The sequence below is a fragment of the Mya arenaria genome, chromosome 5 (assembly GCF_026914265.1).
Source record: "Mya arenaria isolate MELC-2E11 chromosome 5, ASM2691426v1".
NCBI lineage: Eukaryota > Metazoa > Mollusca > Bivalvia > Myida > Myidae > Mya > Mya arenaria.
The window spans coordinates 5,338,983-5,351,255 of record NC_069126.1 but is presented as its reverse complement, the minus strand read 5'-3'; the positions used below and the strand labels follow the sequence as shown (position 1 = coordinate 5,351,255).

Below are 12,273 nucleotides of genomic sequence, written 5' to 3'. Positions count from 1 at the left end.
CACACTGACTTGGAAACTGGCTTCAACATTAGACCTCAACACTGACTTGGAAACTGGCTTCAACATTAGACCTCAACACTGACTTGGGAACTGGCTTCAACATTAGACCTCCACACTGACTTGGAAACTGGCTTCAACATTAGACCACCATACTGACTTGTAAACTGGCTTCAACATTAGACCTCCACACTGACTTGGAAACTGGCTTCAACATTAGACCACAACACTGACTTTGAAACTGGCTTCAACATTAGACCACCACACTGACTTGAAAACCAGCCTCAGCATTAGACCTCCACACTGACTTGGAAACTGGCTTCAACATAAGTATTCCACATTGACTTGGAAACTGGCATCAGAATGAGACCTCAACACTTGACTTGGAAACTGGCTTCAACATTAGAACTCCACACTGACTTGGAAACCGACTTTAGCATTAGACCTCCAAATTGACTTGGAAACTGGTTTCAGAATGAGACCTCCACATTGACTTGGAAACTGGCTTCAGCATAAGTTCTCCACACCGATTTGAAAACTGGCTACAACATGAGACCTACACATTGACTTGAAAACTGGCTACAACATGAGACCTACACACTGACTTGGAAACTGGTTTTAGCATTAGACCTCAACACTGACTTGGAAACAGGCTTCAACATTAGACCTCCACACTGACTTGGAAACCAGCTTCAAGATGAGACCTCCACACTGACTTGAAAACTGGCTTCAACATTAGACCTCCACACTGACTTGGAAACTGGCTACAGCATAAGACCTCCACACTGACTTGGAAACCGGCTTCAGAATGAGACCTCAAAACTGACTTGGAAACTGGCTTCAGCATTAGACCTCAACACTGACTTGGAAACTGGCTTCAGCATTAGACCTCAACACTGACTTGGAAACTGGCTTCAACATGAGACCTACACACTGACTTGGAAACCAGCTTCAAGATGAGACCTCAACACTGACTTGGAAACTGGCTACAGCATAAGACCTCAACACTGACTTGGAAACCGGCTTCAGCATTAGACCTCCACATTGACTTGGAAACTGGCTTCAGAATGAGACCTCCACACTGACTTGGAAACTGGCTTCAGCATAAGTTCTTCACACCAACTAGGAAACTGGCTTCAGTTTAAGATCTCCACACCGACTTGAAAACTGGCTACACCATGAGACCTCCACACTGACTTGGAAACTGGTTTCAGAATAAGACCTCCACACAGACTTGGAAACTGGCTTCAACATTAGACCTCCACACGGACTTGAAAACTGGCTACATCATGAGACCTACACACTGACTTGGAAACCAGCTTCAGAATGAGACCTCAATACTGACTTGGAAACTGGCTACAGCATAAGACTTCCACACTGACTTGAAAACTGGCTTCAGCATAAGACCTCCACATTGACTTGGAAACTGGCTTCAGAATGCGACATCCACACTGACTTGGAAACTGGCTTCAGCATAAGTTCTTCACACCAACTAGGAAACTGGCTTCAGTATAAGATCTCCACACTGACTTGAAAACTGGCTACATCATGAGACCTACACACTGACTTGGAAACTGGTTTCAGAATAAGACCTCCACACTGACTTGGAAACTGGCTTCAACATTAGACCTCCACACCAACTTGGAAACGTGCTACAACATTAGACCTTCACACTGACTTGAAAATTGGCTTCAGCATAAGACCTCCACACTGACTTGGAAACTGGCTTCAACATAAGACCTCCACACTGACTTGAAAACAGGCTACAGCATAAGACCTTCACACTGACTTGAAAACTGGCTTCAGCATAAGACCTCCACACTGACTTGGAAACTGGCTCCAGCATAAGACCTCCACACTGACTTTGAAACAGGCTTCAGCGTAAGACCTCCACACTGACTTGGAAACTGACTTCAACATTAGACCTACACACTGACTTGGAAACTAGCTACAACATAAGACCTCCACACTGACTTGGAAACTGGCTCCAGCATAAGACCTCCACACTGACTTTGAAACAGGCTTCAGCATAAGACCTCCACACTGACTTGGAAACTGACTTCAACATAAGACCTACACACTGACTTGGAATCTGGCTTCAACATAAGACCTTCACACTGACTTGGAAACTGGCTTCAACATAAGACCTTCACACTGACTTGGAAACTGGCTTCAGCATAAGACTTCCTTATTGACTTGGAAACTGGCTTCATAATGAGACCTACACACTGACTTGGAAACTGGCTTCAGCATTAGACCTCCACACTGACTTGGAAACTGGCCACAACATGAGACCTACACACTGATTTGGAAACTGGCTTCAGCACAATACCTCCACACCGACTTGGAAACTGGCTATAACATAAGACCTCCACACAGACTTGGAAACTGGCTATAACTTAAGACCTCCACACTGACTTGGAAACTGGCTACAACATAAGACCTGCACACTGACTTGGAAACTGGCTACAACATAAAACCTCCACACTGACTTGGAAACTGGATACAGCATAAGACCTCCACACTGACTTGGAAACTGGCTTCAGCATAAGACCTCCACACTGACTTGGATACTGGCTTCAGCATAAGACCTCCACACCGACTTCGAACCCGGACTTAACATTAGACCTCCACATTGATTTTTCTTCCTTTTGCTCATCTTAATATAAAATAATAAAATATTTGAAAAATGCTTTTTGTGACAACTGAAAGAGATGCTTACATAAAAGATTAAAATTAGACATTCTTTTTCCTTTTAATATCACTAAAGATAATCATTTTAGTTGGTATGTTCAAAACTTAAGCTGTCAAGTTCATGCTAATAATCAGAGCCTTTTCATGAAATTGGCTTTACCATGTTGCTGTTTTTTTACTGTTGTTGTTTTTTTTATTGTGGACTTGATGTTTGTGCAGATTTAATACTAGTTGTGTTTGTTTAAATTGTATGTTAATCGTTCATTGATTTAAATACATGAGACTGTTAAAATTATCCAATTTGAAGCATTTACGCATTAATATTTTCCATGATGAAAAGGAGCCTTTTCCTCTTTTTTGCTTAAAAAGCCCAGTTAATTAGAGCAATTGGTTTCTACCTCATTTCTTTAATGATATTCATAGTTTTATGATTTATTTCAGTCTCATCAATGCATTGTACATTCAATAAGTATAATGGGAAAGTTTATGCATACATCCTGAATATAACTGTTTAGTTCATTAATGCTTCGTGCATATCTCAAAAATCATAAACAAATGAACATACACTTGAAATCAAACAGAAAATTACAGTCTGCATCCTTAATGGTGCACATAGATGGCAAAGATGTGCTGCAAAAAGTACAGATGAACATTTTTAATGTACAAAGATAAATATATGCCCCATAAACCCATGAGGTTTCAAGAAAGAAGCGCCATTTTTTTTACCAGCAGGCAAAACCTTCATTGGCAGCTGTTGGGCGAACGTTTTTTGTGGCTTCAATACTGAGGAGAGATTTATAGATATTGATAAACTGTGGAAGTCATTCCAAACCAAACAACACTTGGAGAAACTCTTATTTTGATTTCATTAATTCCACCCTGATTAAACAAATCTTATCAATATAAAGACCATTCGCGGAAGCAATGATACTTATATAAATTTAAGAAGTAATTATTTCAAGTGTATTCAGCAACAACATGCAGTATCATTTTCTCCTTGTATAAATCATGCATTAATTTGAAGACTAAAGTCATAAGTTATCTTTTTTTTTCAGATTTGACAAAAACTTTGAAAGAGGATGAGACTCAATGACTAGTAGATTAAAGGAAGTGAATATCTTGTAAATTAAACATATGATACACGCCTGTTAAAAATAAAGCCCTTGTAGAATGAAGCCGTAGATTCTAGAAGTGGTCCTCCACTAACACAGATAGGTTGTGATTGCATGTTTATTGACAGTAATGGAGTGCAACAGTGTCCACGCCCAATAGCATTTGAGGCCACCAGTTATCTATAAGAAAACTACAACATACTCATTCTTGAATTGAATGATTTGATTTGAATGTTTACTTAGTGTGTAGGCTCATTCCTTCAGCTAATGGGATCACCGCTAATTCCTTCTGCTAATGGGATCACCGTTAATTCCTTCTGCCAATGGGTAACGCTAATTAGTTCAGCCAATGGGATCACCACTAATTAATTCCGCCAATGGGATGACCAATAATTCCTTAAGCCAATGGGATCCCCGAAAATTCCTTCTGCCAATGGGATAAATGCTAATTAGTTTACCCATTGGGATCACTGCTAATTAGTTCAGCCAATGGGATGACCAATAATTCCTTAAGCCAATCAGATCACCTAAAATTCCTTCTGCCAATGGGATCACCACTAATTATTTAAGCCAATGGGATGATGGATAATTCCTTCAGCCAATGGGATCACCGCTTATTAGTTCAGCCAATGGGATCACTGCTAATTAGTTCAGCCAACTGGATGACCAATAATTCCTTCAGCCAATGGAATCACCGATAATTCCTTCTGCCAATGGGATCACTGCTAATTATTTAAGCCAATGGGATGATGGATAATTCACATTTTATCATTTAAAAAGCCTCTGACAAAAATAACAGCCAAATTTTGATTTAGTCATTAATTGGTTTCATTGAGTGGGTTAATTTAAAAGCTTGAACAAGTGCATTGGCTAGTATGGAGGCATTTGGTACCAAACACTAAGAAAGTGAGCACTTCTTTTAGGTCTTGCATATAATACCAACAAAAGATGTCATTTTACAATGGCCATGGTAACAGAACATATACTTACTAGTTTATCTGTTACCCCTCATTCATCAACAAAAGACAATGCAAAAAACAACCTCAGGCATTAAGCAATTCTGTGCTACTTACATAACACAGTTATCCACGTAACGATAACTGTTTCACAACCAACACTTCTTTAAATCCTTGCGATATTTGCAACAAAACATACAATCCAATGAATGCCGTTTTAACGATGAAAATATATATAAAGAACAACTAGTTAGGCGTTGTATGACTGGCAGACATAATGCAACGTCTTATTTAGAACCTCAGCATTCCAACAACAAATATCTGCCAACTGAAATAGCAGTAAAGAATCAATTCTTACTGTTAGGTGGAGGGAATAACCTCCCGTAAGTAAGATGCAGGGGAAATACTGATGTTTCCAGTTACTGACACCAGGCAACCTAGCTGGAGGTATGGATGCTATGCTAAGGAAAGTGACATTACTTAGCAAAAGCTCAAACCAGGTAATCATTAGACATGTTCAAAAATAAAATTGAACATAACATGTTTTTGTTTTTTTAACAGCCAAAAGAACAATATAAGAATTTCCCCTAAACATAGTTATTGTGCGAAGTCCTGTTACAACAATGGGTTGTGTAAAAAGTCTGCCTCTCATCCAAGAGGTCTAGGACTTGTAAACATAACTCCCTTGCTTAGGGTTTTAGCCAGATTTTACAATGGGCAGGGTGCGGCAAAACTGACAGGGTGCTGCAGGTGAAAGGGCACGTTGTATCAGGCTGTGAGGAACTATTATCAATTTGACAAAAAAAATATTCAGGGATGTGATTGACCTGGCAGCTGGAGGGCTGAAACCATTTTGGCCATTGGTTCTTGAGGCACTATTGGGGTCAAAAGCACACTGCCGTAGAAACTCTTTTGAGGGTTCTTCTGACATTAAATTTGAAGCAAACTGGGAGATCAACTCTAACAACCAAAAGTACACTAATCAATTAGAAGATTTTTCAATTGCTTATCGGGGAGCTTAGTCTCAAACAATTGATTTCGACAATACTTTATCATTGTTTATCCCAACTGAACATTGATGTTTTATATTTGTATTTCCATCAATGATGTTCACTGCTCTGGTTCCCATAGATGTGTGGGTTCTTAGCCGGCTGGCAACCAGAGATAAAAGTTATTTCACAATTAGACCTGCACAATTTCAATGATATAGGATGCTAGAAAACCAATCCATTCCACTTTGTTCTGTATAACATCATTACATTCAGAGGCTTTACCAAGACCTGATACCAACAGTCATAAAACCCAGGCCTAAAAAAAATTATATTTGGTTCGAGTTAACCCATCCTACCAATGAAAAAGGCACTGACTTACTGTTTTTAGTTGGTAAAAAAAACGTTTTCATGTGTAGTTCACACCTAGAAGTTTTGAACAGAAGCTGACTTTGACACCATTCTTCAATGGTGACACTATCATTCTTACTTAAAGTCCAGTAAAATTAAAAAAGCCTACCTACCCTACCGGTTCTTGAAAAGGATGTAACCCTTACCAAATATAAAAAAAATTGGCCCATATAAAATAATAGATTCACCATTGCTTATAACACTTATATTAGTTGATGACCTGTCTTAAAACTGGTTCATAGTTTTTAATCATAATCATAATTTACATTTCTCAGAAATTAATTGATTGTGAAAATTGCATTTCAGTGTTCTTTTCAAGTATTCTCAAAACCAAGATGACCTTGAAGAAGATATATTGCTTAAAATATACTTAACAATTATCCTGTTTCTTCAGCATAAATCAATATGTACTAAGGAAAAAATATTCATTTATATTCTGGGAACAAAACCAAGTCAAAGGCAGGAACTAAAAGACACTGCCAAGATATTTTAGAATAATTGTTAAGAATGGAAAACACAATTCTAATGTGAAGGACAAATTCTTGCTGGCACAGCCTTCTACCTTCGATGAATAAAGTTTATGAAGATGGACATCACAAATTTATAGCTTTAAGGTTAAATTTCAATTAAGTCATTAAAACGCTCAGAAAAGGCTCTACTGAAAAGAGGTCAATAGAACTTCAAATTGATTTTTATTCCAAATACGTGTTGTAATAATTAAAGTATAATTCTCTAACTTCTTTCACTTCAACGTTTTTTTGTTTCAATCAAAATTGAAAGTCTGGACAACCACGAAAGACTTCTTTCAAAAATTGGACTTGAGCAGCTATATTTTAACATTGAGCACTTACATTTGATGAGCTTGACAACCTCCGGGTGGTTGGAATTGATCACAAGCTTTCCGTTAACCTGAAAACGTATATACACTAGTTGAATTCATCAGAGACATGGTTTAGCATTCTTCAACAATATATTCTGTCCTACATTTTTTTTTAATCTTAGCTAAATTCTGTTTGTTCAACACATTCATGTACAAAAAGTGTTTTACTTTTCCAGTATTATACTTCAAAAGAAATAGTAGTAGTTATACTTTAATTTGTCCATTAGATTACACTCATTCTATCAGCTGAATTGTGACCAAAGATTCAATTTTGAGAGGCTACAGTATGCCCACGGTGCTAAGCCATACGTCGGTTTTGTGAGAGGTGGACACCACAATACACCACCTATACCTCTAATGGCTTGATTTTTTGGCAACCTATCACAGTACTGAGTGAGAGATGGACAACTATACCACTATTCTAACTCTAGCAGCGCTTTCACACTCCGCCAAGATTAACAAACCTCACCTTTATGATTTTATCCCCCATCTGCACGCCAGCCTTCGCTGCAGCCCCACCTGCAAAATACAAACACACAGTTTGTATACCTTCTGTTCAATATGTAAAATCCTCTTAAATTAGGGATCAAACCCAGATCTTCAGATATGTTCTAATGATTAACTATGATATATAAACTAAGGTTCTTATTTCTGAATGATTCCTGTATAAGTATAGTGTTTGGAAGAACTGTCACAGTGATGACAAATATCCTCGAAATTCTATCTAGTACAATAGAATATGCACTTGCTTATATGTCTACATTCAGGTATAGGGCTCATAAGCTATAAGGATTATCATGCCCCACCCAATTACAGTTGACCTCAAGTGTGGAGGAGTGATGCAGTAAGAGGTGGGGACGTGGCTCTTGCACGCGACAGGTCTTCTTTATGTACTGAACACAGGTGCCAAGTAATTTCACAAGACAAGGAAAATCTGATGGACCTATGAATGTACTGATGGTGCAATCATATATTCCTACCTTTGGGGGCATAAAAATGGATTCCTATGGGAAATGCCAAACTGAAAGACAACTTTTAATATCTCATGTTCAAAAGCATAACACACAAGTTCATGTTTTGAAAAACTGTACAAGCTCACATGAATATTTCCAGTTTATAGCATACAATTATGGAATTTAGAGAACTTGTCAACATTCCTCCTACCTAGGGAGACAAGCACATGAAAAGTCTTCCCCACCGTGAAGTTGGCAAGTACTTGATTAGATCAGTAAGTACTTTCATCAGTGTGAAGTCATGTCAACATTGGTTTTTATGATGAACATATAATTGGAATGTTGTAAGCACGTTTACTTCCTCACTTTAATTAAACAAGAACTCCACAAGGGGATTCCATCGTTTATCTGTTGTTCTATTGGTAGTAAGTGTATAATTAATTATTCAATCAGAGTTATGTGCCTTCCTGCACATATATGCATACAGTGCTTCAGCTAGGCATAAATAGCAGGGGTGGGTCACACATTTGCCCTTTTCCGGCACCCTTCTGCTCTTTTCTGGCACCCTGCTGCCTTCTTATTATGCCCCCTGTGCCCTTTTGTTTGACAGAGCAGCCTTTGATGATAATCAACTTCATTTGATAATTATTTGACATCTTGTCAGGTAATTTTTTTGAAAAATAAGTATTAAAATACTATATATATATATAAAAAATTAAACATAATTTTCACACTTAATTAAATAAGATCAGGGCTCATCCTACCAGGCAACTTAGGCGATTAAGTCGCCTTGCCCGCAGCAACTTCGCTATTTTCTTAGATCAAAGCGAAGTCAACTTCGCCAACTTTTTCAAAGATCAAAAAGTCGATATCGCTAAGGACTAACGCTTGTCAAAACAGAGCAACTCCGCCTCCCGCCTGTCAGCTCGATTGACAAACAGCCAATCGTGTTAAACCTAGTAAATATGCTCCATTGACTTCAGCCAATGAGAACGCTTGTTTTATTCAATCGAAGCACGTGTTTGCACCATTGACTTTGTGTACAAGCGCTACGTCATCGATGAAATAAAATTGTAAGGGATTAATATTTACACTTGCCGATGTTTGTAAATGTCTATTAGTGCCAATTAGGATTTATACTTTATGACAATAGCGGTTTAAATGATGTGCACTGATGACAAATGAACTTAATTGGGTGTGATTACTGCGAAGTTAGCGAGAAGGGCAAGTCAAATCACAGTTCCAGGTTTGTTGTTTTTTTATTTCAGAAATGCTTCCATTATTATTTTTTCTTCGAACGGTTCACATCAATATTCTATATATGAGATATTTTGCATTCTGTTTAATTGTAATCATGCTTTCTACGTGGCTTCTGCGGGATTTCCCAGGCCTGAAACGTAAAGCTGACAATGTTGATAGTGATGATATGATCGACAGTTCAAATAAGAAATCATTCAAAAAGTCAAATTATCAAAATAATTTCAGTTGGTACAAACAAGATGCAGACAAAAAATGGCACTGCGAAGTTTGTAGAGGTGCTAAGTTGGACAACGCCTACGCCCTTGGACATGACCAACCAGCAAAAACAACCAATCATCAGAGACATGGCTTGTGTAAGTATTTATTAAAACAATAGAAGCATTGCTTAGTCCGCAGATAAATCAATTCAAAGTGGTATTAATTTTAAGGTGTCTGGTTTTATATATTTTAAAACATGTTGTAATATATGCCCAAATTATTTTAAATGACAGCTGAAAATGATGAGATACTGTGAAATATTTTTAAAGAAATATTTTGTGTATTTTCAGCAAATCAGCACAAGGCCGCCTTGGAGAAGACAGTTCTGCGTTCCGAGGAACCCATGAAGAAAATCGTACTGGCCAAACTGTCCAAGGATGACGAGCTTGGGGTCAAGCTCCTTAAGACTGCCTACCACCTGGCCAAGCGGGAGCTCCCCAAGGAGGAATTTCAGTACCACCTCCAGCTTGCCGGGGCCATAGGCCATCTCATGAATGGGCCCTCACCCTCTTACACATCAAACAAGAGTGTAACTGAGTTACAAGATGCCATCATGTATCATGTATTTAAATTCTGATATATATGTATGTGTGCATGATAGGTTTGCATGTAATAAAATGTTTGAAACTTTACTTTTTTATATATATATACAACAAATTAATTCCAACTAAAAACAACCAGTATGACTATTTTAAAAACAATTTAAACACCTATTTAAATGCATAAAAAAAGTTGTCCAGGACACACCAGAACCCACCATTTGACATTTAAAATCTCAAAATTTTCCACCCTCCCCCGTTCTCACTTTTCCCTTAAAATTTTGGTCTAGGATGAGCCCTAAAGATAACAGCTACGACATCACAACAAACTATAAGAATTGAAAATAGTTACAATACATACACAATACGAATTGAACATTGACCCTTTCAAGTGCCCCATTAAGGCTCACTCTATGCCCATCAGAAGTGCTCTTTCTGACCTAGCACCCTGCCCAACTCAAATCCTGGCTGGAGAATCAATTGATAATAGGTGTTTTTGAGCAACAATGTTGATGAAGACGGTAGTGGTATGTTATAATAATATAAGTACATAAATTCTTACATCATATCAAGGTAAGTAACTGCATTTTAAGTTGCACTTGCCGGATGAAATAATCACTTCCCATTGTTCCAATTATGAAAAGTATGAAGTAAAATTACGCAATAGACCATTATTAAAATGATGTGGTTTGGAAATATGATGTTTGTGAGAATATGACAAAATATTCTGCATAGAGCACATTAGTTACAGATCTTGAATTTGATACTAGTAAGATTTCCTCACAATGATATTATCTGTAGCAACTTATCCTTAAAGTGTGAGCGCGAGTAAGGCATGTTCTACAACCTCGTTGTGGTAAACATGACACATTGTCAGTTCAAATCCTTTTCAGTAAGATGAAGTAAGCTGAATTTGTGCATGTGAACAATAGACCTTGAACATAAATTTGAAATATCACCAAAATAAGGTAGATTTACCTTACACAGTCCTGACAAATACATAGTGTATGGAATGACATGGGGTTGAGATCCAAGTGTGAACTATTCAGCAATGAATATGAATGCCATATCAATCTATTGCCATTAACAATGTGGGCATAGGTCATTTCATAAAAGCTTTTCTTACTAAACAAAATTTTGGGAAACATTCTGCAAGACCAAAGTCCTATTATTTTATGTTGACATGGAAACATATACACCATTTTGTTTGTTACTGTCGGTTGATGAAATAAAGTATCCAAGAAATCCATGTATCCTCTGTTTTTATAACAATTCTTTCAATGCATTTTTAAGTTTTCAAATAAATGTTCCACACTTGCATATGTCTGTAGTGCTAGCTTACCCTCATCCTCGGCACCCCAGCGTATCATAACCTTTATGATACCATGGGCAAATTGGCTAGGAAAACTTCGTAAATCTTGAATAAGCATAAGCATTTTCAGACCAACGAAATAGCCGATAACAAAAGGAAAGAATCTCCTTTGTGGAGAGCTATTGGCATATTTAAAAATATCCTGCCTAAAATGATCCGTAAGCAGGGATCTCATTGGATTATTTCGAATCCAGATTACATCTGTAACTTCTCGGCCATTTCCACACCACATGAGGTGTGTCTCATGCGACCAATCAAGAGGCTGGATTTCACCTTATTTAACAAGAGATGTTTGTCAAACATTATGCCCCCCTGAGCGCCATGTTGTCAGGATTATATGGACAATTGAATGAAATATGCATGGACCGAAATGACAGCTGATTTGTTGCTGTTTTAAGATTATGACCATTAAAGTGTGAGGATAAAGTGTGTTATGACCGTCATGACCTTTGACTCTATGAACTCAAAATCCAGAGTCATCAGCTGGTCACCAGAAACCTAAATGTCAAGTTTGAGGGCCATGGGTGCAGGCATTGTCAAGTTATCACAGGACAAGTTTTTTTTGTTCAAGGTCACTGTGACCTTTACCTTTGACCCGATGACCCCTTAAATCATAAGGGGTCATCTACAAGTCAGATGCAACTCCAAGTAAAGTTTGAAGGCCATGGGTTCAGGCATTGTTGAGTTATCACTCGGACAACCTTTTACCATTCAAGATCACTGTGACCTTGACCTTTGGCTCTATGAATCTACTGGTCAGGCTTAACATCCATGTCAAGTTTAATGATCATAGGTTCAGGCATTGTTGAGATATCAGTGGGGGAAGATTTGCTAACTTTTTTGCGTTAAAGG

At 37.9% G+C, this 12,273-nt stretch overlaps 1 protein-coding gene across 26 annotated transcripts in view; it reads right to left on the bottom strand.

Moving 5' to 3' along the window:
* LOC128234667 (rho guanine nucleotide exchange factor 12-like) overlaps window positions 1-12,273 on the bottom strand; it is a 103,586-nt gene that overhangs the window by 77,397 nt on the left and 13,916 nt on the right. For 25 of the 26 annotated variants that reach the window (XM_052949055.1, XM_052949060.1, XM_052949048.1 and 22 more), the window contains 2 exons: window positions 7,509-7,558; window positions 7,011-7,068 (listed from right to left, as the gene is read on the bottom strand). In XM_052949055.1, coding sequence (XP_052805015.1) covers window positions 7,011-7,068; window positions 7,509-7,558 — 108 coding nt within the window. Of the gene's footprint in view, window positions 1-4,876; window positions 4,895-7,010; window positions 7,069-7,508; window positions 7,559-12,273 lie in introns of those variants that run through there. The other variant, XM_052949069.1, reaches the window with a different exon arrangement.